The sequence below is a fragment of the Phascolarctos cinereus genome, unplaced genomic scaffold, assembly GCF_003287225.1.
Source record: "Phascolarctos cinereus isolate Bilbo 61053 unplaced genomic scaffold, phaCin_HiC Scaffold_3;HRSCAF=262, whole genome shotgun sequence".
Taxonomy (NCBI): Eukaryota; Metazoa; Chordata; class Mammalia; order Diprotodontia; family Phascolarctidae; genus Phascolarctos; species Phascolarctos cinereus.
Genome location: NW_027555736.1, coordinates 164,823,837 through 164,842,830, shown reverse-complemented (window position 1 = coordinate 164,842,830; position 18,994 = coordinate 164,823,837). Strand labels below are relative to the sequence as shown.

At 38.8% G+C, this 18,994-nt stretch overlaps 1 protein-coding gene across 2 annotated transcripts in view; it reads left to right on the top strand.

Moving 5' to 3' along the window:
* Positions 1-18,994, top strand: part of GALK2 (galactokinase 2) — a 170,521-nt gene that overhangs the window by 63,357 nt on the left and 88,170 nt on the right. For both annotated transcript variants that reach the window (XM_078151262.1, XM_020978035.2), the window contains exons 4-5: positions 3,164-3,254; positions 7,551-7,697. In XM_078151262.1, the coding sequence (XP_078007388.1) occupies positions 3,164-3,254; positions 7,551-7,697 (238 nt within the window). The remainder of the gene's footprint in view (positions 1-3,163; positions 3,255-7,550; positions 7,698-18,994) is intronic.

Below are 18,994 nucleotides of genomic sequence, written 5' to 3'. Positions count from 1 at the left end.
AATTATATCTATCAGCTCCCTTAAATATTGTTAGTCTGGGGGATATCATTAGGTTCAAACCAATTTCTGATCTCTGGGTCATTATTGGGGGAGGGAGAAGCAGGACCCCAAGCTTTATATCCAAGGTTTGACCTCTTTCTCACCAAATACAAATCATTTAAATCATAGCAAAATAGAAACCAGAGAAGGTATACATAGGAGAATATGTACCAGACAATCAGATAATGCAGAGTAAAGGAACTCCCCCACTGGGATTAAATAACTCAGCTTAACCAAGAGAGAAAGCCCTAGAGCTCTCTGAAGGGGAAACTCCCCAAAGTCTCTAGTGGAAATAGGGAAACGATGGAGACTGCCAGCTCTTCTCATGTCTTCCCAGAGTCCTTTCCTTCAGCAACCTGAAGTGGCGTTCCTTCTCGAAGCTGGAAGCCAGAAGCACCCAAAGTTACTTCCTACTTGAAGAGTCATGAAAAGGACTGAAGAAAGCTAGGCATTGGCCAGAGCATTCTTCATCAAGCAGGAGAAAGCTCCGTACCAGTGGGCTTTGGGATAGCAGCTACACATATACTCCTTTTAAAAACTCTGCAACAGAATTTCAGTTTCTCACACAGTCCTCTTTCTTGTTCCTCTTTGTATATTAAAATGTTTTTACTTCTTTGATTGTTAAATTCACAATAAAAAAAGAAAATTTAAAAAAATAGGAGCTCTACTTTTCCTTAAATTGGGCTATTACAAAACCTGTGTGTGACCTCTTATCATAGGATCACAAGGGAACCTCAATAATCATCTGATCTAATCTTATTGTATACATTTGGAGATTCAGGGAGATTAAGTGACTTGCCAAGAGTCACATGGGCAACTAGCATAAAAGAAATGACCATGCTCTTAGACACAGTGGAATTGGTCCTCAGAAGTATGAATAGCACCTTCACCTATCTCTGTACTCACTGTACTGACAGATGCTCCTATTTATGTATTAAAGTAGTGGGAGCAGATCTTATCAGTATGGCTTTTTCTGAATTGACTCAATCTCTGCCCTGAGTCTCTTAGGTATAATAGGAATCTCAGTACAAAGTTCATTCGTTAGCTTTCCCTTTTTAGAATCTCTGAGGCTGTAGGGGACAACTTGGTGAGGGGGGATCAACCCCATTCTCCAACTCCCAAGAATTTTTACTTCATTTCCAGATCTTGTGCTCTGTCACATGTAGCTAGATAGCTGGCCCTAGGGTTACTACTTGAGTTACAGATGTGCTTCTGTGGAGCTCAGTGTCGCAGAAGAATAGTATGGGGAGAGAGGTAGGGGTGAAGATCCCATGGAGTAGTAGAACTTTCAGATTGTTCAACTGAATGAGAATCTGACCTAAGAATGGAATGAGAAGAGTCTATATAGGGAATGGTGTTTGTATGTGTAAGGTATCGGCTTCTTCATGTGTATATGTGGGTAAATAGGAACCCTCTTGAAGTTCTGGAGTCTGAGTCTTCATTGTCGATGAACTGGAATTCTTTGGAGGCTGTACTTAAGTCTAGAGGGTGAAAAAAAGTGTGTACTTTTGAGGTTGAACTTAGATTTTGGCCCAAGCTGGGTGGGAGGGAGAGACAGTTGCCCTTGGTATTGGTGCAAAAGTGTCTGGAGAGGCATTTGGTCTTGGTGGAGCTGGAGAGGTGAAGCTAGCCTGAGGATGCCATGGAAAGGACGAATGAAAGGTTGGAAAATATCATCTCTTTTGTGTAGGGGGTCATTGGGAGAGGAGATAGCACACAAGACGTTTCTTTCCCAAAATGTATTCCCTAGCTCTTAAAGTAACAAAGTTTGTATACTTAATCTAGATGTGAATTTTATGGGATCATAGCTTCAGAGGACGGATGGGCTGAGTATCACTAGTAATGAATGACAGGAGTCTTCACTTGTACAATTATGAAATCAAATCAGACTTTGAGAGCTTTCAAAAATCGTGGGATTTGGGGCAATTCTCTATTCACATGGATATAGTTTATTAGCTTTTCTCTGTATTTTTTTATTTCCCTACTGTATATTGGCTAGATATTACACGTACATGCTTACAATTTATATCAAATATAGTACAAGATGATAGAATTTGTAAACCTAGACATTGTCAAGACTGAAAGGTCTAAAATGATAAATCAATCAGCAGGTACATATTAAATGTCTACTATATGCTAGGCTGGGGATACAAAGACAAAATCAAAACAATCCCTGCTATCAAGAGGAACTTAGAGTCTATCAAATAATAGAAGAGGAAGCTGGTAGTTCCTATGTAATACGTGATATTAAATGGTAGAATTGCTGAAGTTTTACATTTTTTTAATGTGAAGTCAATATCCTGTGTTTTAATATAAGCTTACAAGTTTGGAATTTGAAAAAAAAACTTTTTTATATTTTCAAGCTCAATTTCCCACATTTCTTTGCCATTTAAAATTTTCCCATTTTCTAGGGTCTCTTTTGATTATTATTAAAATGCACAGAGGTTTCTTCCAAGTAGGTCAGCATATTTTAATACAATAAATATATGTTACGAGAAGCATCATGGCATGGTGGTTAGAAAGCTGACCTTGGAATCAAGATGCTATGAGTTCAGGCCTCTTTGGCTTACTTACCTGTGGGACCCTGGGAAAGTTATTTACTCTCCTTGGGCCTAAGTTTCCTTATGCATAAATCCTCTGATAATACTATTATTTTTGCCTTTTGGTATAGTCTTTTCTAAATAGTATACAGTACAATCAAATGTATGGATTAACGGCAGAGTATGTGAAGGCAGTTTTGGGATGGCTACTTCTTCAGCCAGGAGTGAATGAATTAGGTTGTGCAAAACCTAGCAAAGCCATCTTCCCATCATCATCGTGTGATTAACTTCTGCAGAAAGAAATAGCAGAAAGCTGGTAGAATATATTGGCTTTTCACAGAGTATCAGGAAATAGTGAAGTCAGTGGGAAGTAGCTGAGGTTACTTCCTGCTATATTTCGTAGTCATAATAGCTAGGGATGTTGGGGTACTTCTGTATAGTCTGTAAAATGTTTTGAAAAATGTGTCAAGGAGATAAAAATGTTACTGTATTGTCAGAAGGTGGCAGCAGTCAGCCATTTGTTTTTCAAGGAACTGACCTGAATGACTAAAAAATAAACTTTGATGTATCTTTTGTTTCTGTAGGGATTTCAGTACCAGTATTGATGACATTCACATTGATAAGACCAAGCCTCAGTGGCACAACTATTTCCTATGTGGATTTAAAGGAATCCAGGTAAATGATGTTAAATAAGGTACCTTCTATCACTTAAGAAGACAGAAATTATGTTTTATATGTTTTATTAAAGTTCCTCATACTTTTGGTCATGAGGGGTGATTTTAGCTTTCATTGGGCTAATTGTCTGCCTTTTCCTATTGTAAAGATCTTAACTGAGACCATATGGCTTCAGTAGAAGAGAGCTTGGGAAGTAGTGCCAGGAGTTTTAGCTTCTACTGGACTTTTTTGGGGGGTATTGTAGTGGAGAAGGACACCCCTAGCATTGAATGTGGTGGTTGTTGAGGGTAGCTATGGCCTTTTTTTAGGGGAGACTATTTGTAAATTAGGGATTTCCTGGATTGTAGTTATACATTTACAGGTCCAGACCAATGATTTCATTGGAACAGGGAGCTCTCATTGTGGAATCTCCTTCCACATACATGGATGGTCTACCCCTGGTTGCTTATAAACTTAGAGAGTTCCTTGAGAAATTGAGCAGTTGAATGACTTTCCCATAATCACTCACTAATATAAGTCAGAGATGGGACTTGAACTCAGGTCTTCCTGGCTTTAAAGATAAAAGCCAGATCAGATGGTAGATCTATCTGATACATAGATCAGATACTAGAGAGAGTCTATCTATTCTGTCACACTACTTGGATTATAGTAACATTGTTAAATGGTCCATATAGTTGTAACAGAGGCATGATGAGCTGGCAAAACATTCTTCTGGTTTTCATTTTTGTTAACATTTTCATTTGAAAAGAGAGCCTTTCATTTATACTCTGTTTTAATGTGCTTATATAAATGTTCTGTATAGAAGCATTTTTGACTGTATAGATTGGCTTTCACTAGTTTTTAAAGAAGCAATAGAGTTGGGTTACTCTAAATATTTTCCTAGAAACGTTACAGAGCTAGGTTGGATATCATTGGGTTTGTGTCTTGAGAACAAGAAAACAAAATGAAAATCATGGTTTCCTTGGGTGATGCAAGGCAGGAGGTAGACAGGCAGCTTCCCTGCTGAGTACTAGTTTGTGTTTCAATAATTATTTAAAATCTGGCACTATAAGCAAGAGGTTGTAAGTAGTGGGTGTTGGCTCTTGTGAGTCTGCAAAGTGTTTTTAAGAGCATGGTGATTGAACTATTATTGTTCCATAGAACACATGTAGTGTCATGCCAAGAGATCCAGACTGAAGCTTCAGTGGCAAATCCATTACAGAAATGCATCAGATCCATCTCTGTTGCATTATACCATGCTCAATTGAGGAAGCCTTCTTCTTTTCATTATTTCTCAGGTCCAAGGAAATCTCTCACGTGAAGAGTTCCTTGCCAGCATGAACTCTCTCCTCTCCATTGCCTATTTTAAGCAATCTAGATATTAGTGGAAACTTCAGTACTTGGAATGTATTTGCCTGGCAAGTGCTGCATGGTCTTATAACAGATTGCAGGATTTTCTTTGCGTTTTGAATAAAGTGCCCTAGATGAAGCAGGCTACTTGGGGGTGGAAGTGAGGGGTGTGTTGGAGAGTCTGTTTTTGAGCTTTAGGTCTTAAAGACAATCTCTCTCATTTGATGGCTCATGCCCAAAGCAGGTTTGTAGACAACTCCTGGCAGAAAATCTGCCTCAATGTGAGGCTGTTAGGAAACATTCAGATTTAAGCGCTAGGAGGGTCCAGAGGATAATCTGTTTATATTAAATTGAACATGTTATCCTTCTGGAATAGAGCTGTTGCAGAATTTGGCAAAACCCATTTTCATCTCTGAAACCGTAGTACATTTTTATTTAAACATTGCGTGATAAGTTTGTAAGCCTGATTCACGTTCAAGACACCCTGTGGATTGGTTTCTGGTTAAATCTCTAAGGGTTTTTTTCTTTCTCTCCCCCTCTCCCCCATTCCTTCTTTCTAACAAGCTGTCTGATGTTCTGCATGAAAGGGTATTGGCAGCAGCAGTGTTTCAGTTTATAATTTGTTTGTATTTCTGGAAAGGAAATTTTTAGATGATTTGAATTGAAAAAAGAATTCTAGCCAACTGAGTAACTGAGTATCTTTACTTATAGGCCACATGAGCTTTGCCTGCTAATTTTAGGGAAAACTTATAGGGTCTGTCCTTTGCAGAAAATAAAACATTTCTCTAGTTGTTATTTTAGCTTGTTTACAGAATCACTCTCTGGCATGTTGCATGTGATGATATGTTACACAGTGGGGTTTCCCATTTGCATGACATTTTGTTTTTGCATATATGAAGTTATATTGACATAATAGTCCTGAAGAGTAAGTGGCCTTATTATTATTTTTAATTCTCAGTCACACAGAGAATAAGGAATTTTCTTGATATTCCTTCCTAAGACAGGTATAAAGGTAGCTTTTAATCCCCAGAGTCCTAGCTCTCTAGTCTAGATCATAGTTCTAACCAGACTAGAACTTCCCAGGTCCAGGTAAGGTGGCATAGTAAAAGTTCAAATGGGAATCAGTGGAATTAAGGTTCTAGTCCTAAATCTACCACTAACTGTTTATAGGATCTTAGGCACATCAGGTCTCAATTACTCCATGTGTAAAAAAAAGCAGGTAGAACTAGATGAGGACCTTCCTAGATCTGAGGTTATATGATTCTTTATGTCCTGGTCCATAGAACTGGAGAGCATATTCTTCCTTGAGGCTTTTTTGTCTCTTATTTATTTTCCTCATAATTTAAAGTTTGCATTTTCATTTGTGACTGTTGGCCAATTGGGGCTCCATTGAAAGCTACCATATGGCTCAACTGTATCTTTAAAATGCTAGTAAAAAATCTGGATTTCCTCATATGGCTGATTTACATTAAATCACAGTCACAGAATGTTGGCCCAGGGTTCTTACTAGGTTCTTTATGAGAAATCAGAGACCTAGACCCAAGTCCTACTTCTGCTGTTTACTTGGGAAAATCGCTTAACCTCTCTTGGTGCCTTGATTTCTCCATTTGTCAAATAGAACTAATGATTTGTGGAGTTCTTTACTGAAGAGGAACTTCTGATGGTTGGACCTCTAGGACCCATTTGTATTCTAGGTAACTTTCTATGGTAGTAAAGGATTTACCTTGGAAGAGAACTAATCCTTTTGATTTGCATTAGTTTTTGCCTCAGGCAAATAGACTTAATAATGATTTAGATTAGTTGATAGATATTTGGGATTGGAGGATTGTTAGGACATTCGAGGAGCTACCAGAAAGGGCAGAACTATTAGGTTAGTATCAATAGGAAGAAGTGTTAGAGAAGCAGATTCAGCTCAGTAGGATGAAAAACTTCCTAACTCAGGGATTCTTAACCTTTTTTGTGTCATTCAACCTTGGTGATGGACTGTGGGCCTGTGAACCCCTTCTCAGAATAATGTTTTCAAGGGGCAGCTAGGTGGCATGGTAGATAGAGCTCTAGCCTTGGAGGCAGGAAGACCCAAATTCAAATCTGGCCTCAGACATTTGACACTTACTAGCTGTGTGACCTTGGGCAAGTCACTTAACCCCCGACTGCCTCACCAAAACCCCCCAAAAAAGATGATGTTTTTAAATGCATAAAATAAAGTGCACATGATTAAAAAGGAAGCCGATTATTTTGAAATAGTTATTTAAAAAAAAAAATTTTAAACCATTTCATGGGACCCCAGGTTAAAAATCCCTGTTTTTGTTGAATTGTCCACAAGTAGAATGGACTGCCTCTTGACACAAGCATGTCATGACAATTATATATGATTTCACTTAAGCCTTACAGCAGCCCTCTGAGATATGTAGCATGAGCGTTATTGTCTCCATTTTATAGGTGAAGAAACAGGCCCAGAGATCACGGGATGTTCTATAACTTGCTTATGTTTGTAACACTAATAAATGCTGGGGGTGATATTTGAACCCAGATCTTTCTGACCTTGATTACTTGTTGGAGGGTGAGGTCCTGTGCGTTGGTGATAGAGATAGAATGTTAGGGATTGTAGAGAGGATTCCAGTTCAGGTATGAGTTGGACTCCATGGCCTAAGAAGTTCCTTCTAATCCTGAGAATCCATGATAATATGAAAAACAAAAACAAATAACCCCCTCCCCTCCAACATTTTAAAAACCATGATCTCTTTTTATTCACCATAGTAACCTTGATTGAATAAAGGGAAAGGTAATCTGACCCTGCATATACTAAGAGTGAAGAACCATGGCAGTTATGTCATGGGTCATTTCTGATAGATCAGACGACATTGAGCAGTGTTTCTAAATAGTATGAAAATTGCCTTGTTAAAATTGTGCTCCCTGGGCCTCCTTGGATTTCATGGTTTTTTTTTTTTTTAATCCTCCGGTTATTAGGAACATTTCAACCTCATGAACCCGACTGGAATGAATTGCCTGTTGGATGGAATCATCCCCCAAAGTTCTGGCCTCTCCAGTTCCAGTGCCCTGGTGTGTTGTGCTGGGCTCGTGACGCTGAAAGCTAACAGGCTAAGCCTCTCCAAGGTAATTTGTCAAGAAACAACACTTCCTCTCAAGTCTTTCTTGTGCCTCTGTGTCTAAATCCATCATCTGAATCCCAGGGCTAGGATGCAGTGCGTTGACTGAAAAGCTGTGATTGGCCTAAAAGGATTGTATCTTTGGGGAAGTCTTTTCATTTAACGGGTTCTGTTTCCTATAAACCAGTCCTAAGGTAGCCGTTACCTCCTCTCTCCCTCCTTCCCTTGTCCCCCACCAGAGGGGCAGCATGTCTGTGATTAAGTGTATTAAGATGCTCTTGGATTAAGTGTGGGGCTGACTGCATTGGCAGTCCTTCCTGTCACCTCATTAACAAGTTAAATTTGGAGCAAGAAATTTCAGGCCTCATAACAGTGCCTGCTTAGTTTCAACCATAACCTTAAATTAAGCACTTGACTGAGCAGTGTTTAAGAAGAATAAAGGGGACCAAGCAGTGTGTATGTTTATGTCAGCAGGTTAGTCAGTGTAATAAACTTTTTTTTCCTGTTAACATTGCATTACAAAGAGGAAATGCTTATTTAAAGAATATATAAATCCAACAAGAGGTCAAAAAGGCTTCATTTTACTAGTTCACATAAATCTCTGGCTTCACAGCTCAGAGCAGGTGTGCTCCATTTTATAATTAATGCTTTGGGATGCTGGTTCAAATAAAACCTTACCATAGAGCCTTTTTGCCTAATGTGGATGCCAGGGACCAGGGTATGTAGTTTGGAAGCACACACCTGCATCAGGTCAGACCTGGGAGGAGAGTGTTAACCAGGTGCTTCGGCTCTTTTCATCTTGTTTGAAAGTTTTTGGTAAGGAAATTGGATATACAGGATGGAAAAGAATGAGTAAGAGAGAAAAGAGTCTGAGTTAGGCTTCATATGTCCAGCTGACATCCATTAGTCTAATTGGTTCTTAGGAACCTAGAACTGAATCTGATCAGCCTGTCTCAGAAACCAGCAGGTTTTGGGATTGAGGTGAAATGATTGCTTTTGAGCCTTTTTCTGTTTTTGATTTTTTAATTTTTTAAAAATCATGGTGATGTGGGAAGAGTAACCTGGAGAGGGGGAAGCACCTCATATGAAAAATGTTTGTCTTCAGGTCCTGTTTTTCAGTCTGATTATTCAATCCATTGAATAATAATTAAGCTCTTTTGAGGGCCACTGATAACAAGGATATTTAGTCAAAAACAAGTAATGGATACTTTAACGTTGTGAAAGTAAATCTGTCTTAAAATGGATAGAGCTAGCTCCCTTTTATCAGAGATATCTGCTAATCATGCCTAGAGATTTTTGCATTTCTGTCCTACGCATATAATCCTGAGGGGAACCTTTGGGTACGTGTGTACCACATTTAGTTCTGGATATTATATTTAAGAGGGACAAAGTGGAGCTTGTCCAGAAAAGGGTGAATAGAATGGGTAGTGATTGGGCTTTTAAAGGTTGATGGGATTGGATATTTTTAACTTGAGGAAGAGGATATTTAGAAGGGAGATGATTGCTAATTTAAAATACTATTTACATTTAAATTTAAAATGCTATTTAAAAATTGAAAACCTGTGACATGGAAGGCTAATTATACTTATTCTAATTGGGCAACTAGGCATAATGGATACAATACTGGACTTTGAGTTAGAAAAACAGAGTTCAAATCATACCTTATATACTTACTGAGTTGTGTGACACCAGACAAATCACTTAGCTTTCTCAGTCTCAGATTTCCTCATGTGTAAAATGTGAATAATAATAGCACTTACCTCACAGGGGTGTTGTGGAGATGAAAGGAGATAACATATATAAAGCTTTTTGTAAATTTTAAAGTGTTATATAAATGCTGGCTACTATACTTAGCCAAAACTACTACTGTTATTACTATTGATAATAATAATAATGATACTGATTCTAGTTAGTGCCAGAGGACAAAACTAAAACTAGTATGAAATATCAAAACAGGGTTTGGCTCAATATAAGGAAAAACTTTTTTTTTTTTAACAATCAAAGCTCCCCAACATGTCATGGGCTGCCCCAGGGGGTAGGAAGTTCACCATCATTGTCATTGTAACTGTTCAAGCCATCTGACAGACATATCGTGGGCTATATTGTGGTTCAGGAGCTTGACCTACATTATCTCCAGGCTGCCTCCCAAACTCAGACCTTATTGAATTGGAATTTTGTCACATAATTCCTGGTCAGGCATGAGTTAGAGTAGGTGACCTTCCCTTCAGAAGTGCTGCAGAATCTAGCTCTAACATTGTTTCAAGTCAGGAGGTAGGCAGGAAGAATGAGCAAAGGTAGAATCCCACCTTAAAGAGCTGTTATGGTGTGACAGGAATGCTTCAGATGAACCCAGAAGAAGAGAATGCCTCCAAAATATCTACAAGCAAAACCTTAGAGAAAACATAGCTCGGACACAGGTTCATCTAGAATTCCTGGGAGATATGAAGCAAAAGTTAAAATGTTTTTATAAATGAAATGAGAGCATTTGAGGAAAAAATTAGAAAGAATTGGAAAGAGAATCAACAGCTTGGCACAAGTGGTACAAAACCTTGCCTAAGCAACAAACTCCCTGAAAATTAGAATGGATCAAAAAGAAACCAGTGACTCTATGAGACAACAAGAAATATTAAAACAAAGTCAAAAGACTGAGATAAATTGAATAAGATGTAAATAGCAAAAACAACTGACTTGGAAAACAGATTGAAGAGGGAAAAAAATCATTAGACTTCCTGAATGCCATAATTAAAAAAAAAAAAGAACCTTGATACCATGTTTTAAGAAAATTTAAAACTTCATATCTCTTAGCTCCAAAGGGCAAAGTTGAAATAGAAAGAAGTCACCAGTCACTTCCTAAAAGCAAACCCAAAGTGAAAGCTCCCAGGAATATTATAAATCCAGCCAAAATTCAGAACTTTTGGTTCAAAGAAAAAAATACTTCAAGAAGCCAGAAAGAAATAATTCAAGTACTGGTGAGCCACAGTCAGCATCACACACAAGTTAGCAGTCACCACTATGCAGGGGCCAAGAGCTTGGAATATGATATGCCAGAAAGCAAAAGATATAGGCTTTTATAACCAGCAATAACTTAATCAGCAAAACTGAGTATAAAGCTAACATGGGAGAAATGAGGCTTTAGTGAAGTAGAAGACTTGTAAGCATTCCTGATGAAAATACCAGAGCTATATAGAAACTTTGTAGAAAATTTTTTTTAAATTTAATTAATTTCTTTTTAGTTTTCAGCATTCACTTTTGTAAGATTTCGAGTTCTAAAATTTCCCCCTCCTTCCTTTGATCTGCATTCAGACTCCATACTTCTTTCTTTGAATGTGGATAGCATTTTCCATTATGAGTCTTTTGGAATTGTCTTGGATCATCATGCTGCTGAGAAGAGCTAAGTCTATCAGAGTTGGTCATCTAATAATGTTGCTGTGTACAATGTTCTCCTGGCTCTGCTTATTTCACTCAGCATCAGTTCATGTAAGTCTTTCCAGGTTTTTCTGAAATCTGCCTGCTCATCAGTTCTTATGGAACAATAATATTCCGTTACATTCTTATACCACCACTTGTTCAGCTGTTCTCTGATTGATGAGAAACTTTGAATTTCTAACACAGGAGTTTAGAGACACATGAAAAAGTAAACACATGTGAACGTGTGTGATAAGGGACTAAACAAGAATACCCACTAGAGTACAGAATGAGATATATTTGCTTACATTCAAATATGGAGAGGTCATTGAAAGAGTCTAGAGAAGGCCTAGAAGTGGTTCTGTTATGTCTCAATCTCAAGAGAAGAATGGAAATAAAAGAGAAATATATTAAGGGGAGAAAGGAAAGGAAGGTTAGGGAATATTATCTCTCATATAATCAGAGTATGCAAATAGAAGAAGGACAAAGAAGGAGGAGGGGATAGAGGTAGTAGCTGACACTTGAACTCTCATCTGAACTAGTTACAAGAGGGAAGAATACACACACACACACACACACACACACAGTTGGACACAGAAATACATTTAAACAGGGTAATACAAGGGGGGAAGATAGAAGGGAGAATTAGAGGGAGGATAGATTAAGATATCCTTAGTCTTAAGCAAAACAAACTCTGATGCATAAAAATATTTGTGGCTCTCTTTGAGGTGGTAAGAATATTTGCCAAGAAAAAATACCATTGTGCTATTAAGAAATGATGACAGGAAGATTTCAGAGAAACCTGGGAATACCTGTATGAATTGATGCAGAGTGAAGTGAGCAAAACCATTGATGCAGAGTGAAGTGAGCAAAACCAGGAGAATGAGTTATACAATGACAACAGTTTGGTTAAGACAGACAACTGAAATGATCATCATAATGAACAACCAAGATTCCAGAAGACTAATGATGAAACATGCTTCCCACTAGAGTACAGAATGAGATGTATGTATTTTTTGGACATGACCAATACAGAGATTTGTTTTGCTGGACTATACATGGGTGTAACAGGGATTTAGTTTTTCCTTTGTTCTCACTAGGGAGGAAGGAGGGAGGGTCTGCAGTGTGAGGGTAAGAAGGAAGATTTCTTCTAATTGAAAAATAAAATACAATTAAAAAAAAAGAAAAAAGAAATGACCATCTATGAGCCCAAGTCTCCAGTCTGACACTCTTTCATGGTTTCTTCACAAGCATGGTTCATAGTGCCCTGGGGAATGAAAAGAGTACATATTCTACTCAATCCCTGGCCTTAAGGAATTACAGTCTACCAAGAGAGACATTCATATTTTATTTAGTAAGCAAGAATGATGATTATTGATAACAGTTCATTTTGAGATGGACTTTAGAGTTTATGAGAGTATTTTCCTCGCAATAGTCCTGTGAGGTTGGATAGTGTAAGTATTATTCCAATAACCCATTGCACGAAATACTGCAATATGTCTGTGATCTCATCACAATATTGTGAGCATTCCCTTGATATTTAATAATGGATATTCCAGCCTATCTGTGCCTAAACATCCCGTGTTACTTTTGCCCATATCTTCTCATAGATTCATCCCAGGGCATCCACAATACGTGTAGGGGGTGGTGGTAAGGTTTCAGAGGCTTCCTTTCATTCTCACGATGTTGTGTGGATACCAGAAGAGCATACAGTCTTCCCATTGGTTATCCTTCAGTCTTTGCTACCTAACTAGCCTGTCATTTTCCTCCCTACTCATAGACTTCTCTGATGACATCCTCAAAAATATTATTATTCCCTTTTTTATGATAAGGAAAATGAGACTCAGAGAGGTTTAATAGCTTGCCTAGGGTCACAGAGCAGGGGAGAACCTGTCAGAACTTCTACCAAACTCAGGTCTTTTGACTCAGAGTCTATCATGTATAAATGCCTATGGTGAGTATATGTAACAGTCATTGATTTGTTGCTGACCTTTGCATGTGAATGTAGCTCATTTGGACTGATTGTCACTTGGCCTTCAGAATAAAGAAATACATTGTGATACAGAAGGAATAAACCTTTACAATTATGCAAAGGTTTAAATTTAGTTTTTTATTTTTTTAATAGTCTTTTAGTACATGTCATAAGGAAGATCAGAAAACAATTTGCACTGCCCTTAATAATTATGCAGAGAAGGCCACACAAAGATATTGTGCCATTTTGCTTGGAATAACAAAAAATTTCAGCCATAGAATGGTTAAAGAAAAGAGTATTTATTTTTAAATGACTCAGCCAGATGGTGAGTGGTAATGAATGGTTTGCAGTAACAAAGCATATGAGAGGATGGCAGATCTAGAATAAGGTCTTTAAAAGCAATTTTTTAAATTCAACATTGAACATGACCTCCATCTGTGCTCTGCTAGTGCAAAAGCACAAGAGGGTTTGATGTTAGCCGTGGTTGTTCTCCCTGAAAATATATTTGAAGTTTTGAGTCAAAGGGCAGCATAGTCAATAATAACAAGAGAGCTTACTATGTGCCAGGTGGGGCAGCTAGGTGGCAGAGTGGATGGAATGCTGGGCTTGGAGTCAAGAAGACTCATCTTCCTGAGTTAAAATCTGGCCTCAGACATTTATTAGCTGTGTGACCCTGGGCAAGTCACTTACCCTGTTTGCCTCAGTTTCTTCATCTGTCAAATGAGCTGGGGAAGGAAATGGCAAACAACCCCTGTATCTTTGTCAAGAAAACTCCAAATTGGGGGGGATGGGGCAGCTAGGTAGTGCAGTGGATAGAGCACCAGTCTTGGAGTCAGGAGGACCTGAGTTCAAATCCGACCTCAGACACATAACACTCACTAGCTGTGTGATTCTGGGCAAGTCTCTTAACCCCAATTGCCTCACAAAAAAACCCTGAAAAACAAAATAAAACTCCAAATGGGCTTTCAAAGAGTCAGACACAGCTGAAATGACTGAACACACAACAAATCTGCCAGGCACTGTGCTTAGTGTTGAGAATACAAACACACCTGTCCTCAAGGAGCTTGCATTCTAATGAGAGAAAATAATACATAGAGAGCTAAAAGGTAAAGGAGGAGTAGGGGAAGGGAAATATCTGGTATAGTGGCATGGTAGAGAAAATCCTATGGTGATGTCATCAGTGAAGTCTGGAGAAGAAGAATGAAGATTGGACTCCTCAAAAATGGAGATTCTAGGAGAAACCTGTTGATCATTGGCAGGGGTGCTAAGAGTGGAGAGTGTTTCCAGTGTAAGAAGTAGTTCAAGGATAGGATGAGCTTCCAAGGGTGAAGACGTTTTTGTGGCATGGTAGAGAAAGTCCTGTGGAGATGAGTCAGAAGTACAGCCTGAAAAGGAATGAAGACATAGTTGGCCTGGGCCTCTCCCTTGCCCTTTTGCCCATCTTCATCTCACTTTGTTCTCAAGGGTTCTTATGCTCCCAACTGGCTAGGAACCAGAGACCCATACTACAATGGCCCAACTTTTACACTCTTCAGAAGACTTGAATCCTAGTTCTGTTACTATGTCTGAAAGTGGACATGTAACATTATCTTTCTGTACCTCCATTTTCTCATCTGCAAGATGAAGAGGTTGGATTGGGTTAGATGACCTTTAAATCCTACTATAAATTAAATTCTGAACATGTGAATCCAAATTCATTCACCTCATTTGGGCATTAAAAGCAAAAAAAAAAAAGTCCAAACAGACCATGTTTCTTTTAGTTGTATGGGATGGTGTTTTTATTTGTGTTAGCATTCTGTTTTAGGGGCAGACTTGGGGAATGAATCATTCATTTATTTATTTACTGATTTTGTGCAGTTGAATTCATTTGGATAATGTGACTAAGCTATTTGACTGCAAATTAGAAGTCTTGCTTTTTTGCCCTTGTTTAGGTGACCTCTGGGTTGGTTTTTTTTTTTTCCATTTCCTTTCCTAGGCTAACTACATGTTTACCTTCAGTGTAAACTAAGGCAAACAAGTCTAGTTCAGAGAACAGCAGATTAAAATATTGAGGGCCAGTGTTTGTTTCCTAGTGCTTGCAAACTTGACCTTTGACTTTGCACATTAAAATTTAAGTGTGTGAGTTTTGAGTGTGCATGTTCTGCCCTTCATGGTGGTGTGGGAAAAAAAACATTTGATTTGGCATCAAGAGCCCTGAATCTCGACTCTTTCCTTTATTAGCTGTATGATCTTGGGCAAATTGTTTTTCCTCTCTAGGCTCTAGTTTTCTTATCTGTAAAATCAGGGTGATTAAGCTGTGTCTGAGCTCCCTTTCCTTTCTAAATTTCTATCATCTTATGTGTGTGATAATTACAGGGTCAGAAGGAATCCCACTGGTCATATATTTAGACCTAGACCTGAAAAACAACCCTCTCTATAACTGAAGTTCTTAAGCTTTTTTACATCCTATACTTTTTGGGCAGAATGGTGGTTCCTATGGACCCCTATTTCTGAATATTGGGTTTTTTTGCGGGGGTGAGGCAATTGGGGTTAAGTGACTTGCCCAGGGTCACACAGCTAGTAAGTGTCAAGTGTCTGAAGCCAGATTGGAACTCAGGCCCTCCTGACTCTAGGGCCGGTGCTCTATCCACTGTGCCACCTAGCTGCCCCATGAATATTGTTTTAAAATAATTGAAGAAGGTAATAAATTTTAATTAGAGGTGAGTGAAAATAAAGATATAATTTTTTTTAATCTAACTTCATGAACCCACTGAAATCTATCCATGTATCCCAGCTTAATAACCTTTGCTTCACACCCCTAACATGTGGTGATCCAGCCTTTGCTTTGAAGATTCTTCAGTGAGGGAAACCTACCCTCTCCCCAAATATGCCATTCTACTTTTGACAGCTCTGATTGGTAAGACATTTTCCATACATCAAACTTACGTTTCCTTCTTTGCAGTTTAAAAGCTCATAGGATTATAGATTTAGAGCTGGAAAGAGCTTGCGAGGCTATCTAGTCTAACCCCCTCACCTTACAGGGAGGTTGTGTCTTGCCCAAGGTAACACAGATAGTAAATGTTAAAGGTGAGATTTGAACCCAGGTCTTCTGATCCTAAAGCTACTGACTCAAAAGCCAGTGCTGTTCATACTATATAGTGTTCAGTTGCTCCTTCAATCCATTGCTCCTGAGTTCTACCTTTTGGGGTCAAATAGGACAAATCTAATTAATCTTCCGGATAAGTTAGATCTCAACATTTAATCACGGTGTTTGGGAGACTCTAGATTAAGACTTTCACAAAAAAGTCTGGTAGGTGCCAGTCAACATGTAAAGAACTGGAACATCGTTAAAGCATCTCACATAAATGCACAGTTCTCAATTGGGCTTAGAGTGATTCAGAGAAATTAAGAGCTGAAACCTTAATGGGAAAGAATTCTGTTACCAAATATGCTTTGTATCTCTAGTTCCCCCCTCTTAAGTTTTCTAGAGGCCCCTCCTGGTTATAGGTCTCCCTAGGGTAACAAGCTATAGAATCTAGTGGCTTTTATCCTGGCCTTGCCATTGTCTTGTGCATGACTGTAGGTTACTCATTTAATTGCTATATCCCTTAGCTTCCTCATTCTGAAATGGAGCAAGAAAATAAGTATTTCCTTCCTGCCCTGCGCTGCGCCCCCCCCCCCCCCCCCGGGAATCAGAACTGCTAAGGCTGAATACCTCTAACTCTGAATTTTTTGGTAAGATTCAGGAAAAGAGATAGAATAAAAGGGGAAGGAAATCAAGGAATGGAAGTAAATTAGTAGATTAGGAAGTTGTTCAAAGTGTAAGACAGATGATGTGAACTATTAGGAAGGAAGATGCATTTGTGTGAAATAGGAACTAGGCTGCATGGTATAAGTGGTTAGAGTGCTGTAATTACAGTTGGGAAGACCTGGGTTTGAGTCTTACTGCAAATGATGTGTGACTTTGGGCAAGTCATGTAGCCTTTCTGACCTTAATAAGTTTCCTTGTCTGTAGAATGGGATAGTAATAGCATAGAGTTGTTAGGATTAAATGAGATAATTTAAAATACTTGAAGTTTTCATTAAAGCTTAAAGTGTTATATAAATCCAGTTTGCCATTATTGTTAGTAGCAACAATGCTAGTAGTATTAATAACAAATATTACTACTACTAATATTAATAATACTAAGAGTAGGAAGAACTAAAGAAAATAATGGAGGCTGCCTAAGTCACACAAATCAATCAGTTAAGAAACACTTCTTCTGAGCTTACTGTGTGCCCAGCACTGCACTAAGTGCTGAGGATACAAAGCCAGAAATGAAAGATAAAGTAGTTGAAAGTAGAGATTTGGAGAGGCCTTTGGAAAGAGTGTAAGTGAGCAAGTAGCTAAAGCTTTTTTACTTCTCATCTCTACAGTTTACACATTCTGCTTGGACACGATCTTTAAGATCCCTCTTAGGCGTGTTCAGGAGGACTAGCACCTCCGGTAGGAAGGCTTGCTAGGCCCTTTTCAGGGCTGCTCATCCACCTTCGGTGTCTGCCTGTTACTCAGCTTTCGCCTGTGGCTCCAAGAAGTCACAGAATATGCAGTGGCCACACCCCAGTAGACCATCTCGGCTGATGGGCCTAAACTAGGATGAGGGTAACCAAGGAGCTTCAAACCTGATGGTGAGGTAGGGGGGTGTTTATTCCAAGTGCGTAAAGACATCCTCTAGTGGAAGGGACAGATGAGAACAGTTTGTTTCAACAGCCAACAAATTGGCTGAAGCAGGAGCTGTCTAGCCTTAGAGCTTGGTCTGATATCGAAGACGCAAGGTCAACCACTGCATCCTGGGCCATCGCCAGTCATCCTGACTTCTGTCTTGCTACTTTGATGACTCATAAAAAGAGTGAGACTGATGATTCTGTGCAACTCTGTCTCGCTTAAATCCATTTTATGTGTGCGTCAGAAAATCACCTCATGATATCATTGGTCTTCTTTGAAAATGAAGGATGGGGGCAGCTGGGTGGCGCAGTGGATAGAGCACCAGCCCTGGATTCAGGAAGACCTGAGTTCAGATCTGGCCTCAGACACATAACACTTACTAGCTGCGTGACCCTGGGCAAGTCACTTAACCCCCATTGCCCAACCAAAAAAAAAAAGAAAGAAAAAGAAAATGAAGGATGAACAACAGCAGCAGCCTATGATTTTCAATGGTTCTTCTGATATTATAAAATTTAAGTGAGATACACATTTTTCAAGTATGAGCTCAATAATCAGTGGAAATCAATGCTTTCCTGTGAGTCAACTGCTATCCTTGTTGTTATAATTGTTATCCTTAACCTGTCACAATCCTGGTACCATGCTCAGGCCCTGGGGAAGAAGGAATGAACTGGCTCTCCAGCAACTTACAGCTTAGTTTCAGAGATAAGAGATACAACTAAAAAGAAAATAAGGTTGTATATGATTAGTGTGGGTGTGGTACAAAAAGTAAGTTCTAATAGGAGTTAATGATAAGAAGAGATGGCTCTGGTTTGAATAGTCAGAGAGTGCTTCATAGAATGGATGGGATCAGATCTGAACCAAAATGGAAAGTAGGACTTTAGTAGGCAGAGAGGATAGGGAGGGCATTCTAGGAAGAGGGGACAGAAAAACGTGAGGGGTTGGGAATTTGAAGAGTAAGTGTAGGTAAAGTTCATTTACAAATGTTTTACCTATAGGAGAGTTAGAGCTGAATTTGGAAAAGTGGAGTTGTCAATCTGGGGAGGGCTTTGAATATCATACTCAAGAGTTTTATAACAGAAGTGATATGATATCTGTTGTTGGACAAGTCCATTTATCCCTTTCTTTGGGGACTTATGTTCTGACCCTTTGTTGAAGGCAATGCATAGTGTGTTAGGTTGACTTGGCAACCTCTCACTGATTCCAGTGATTAGGGGTTGTGTTAAAGAGGATTGTCCATTGAGTA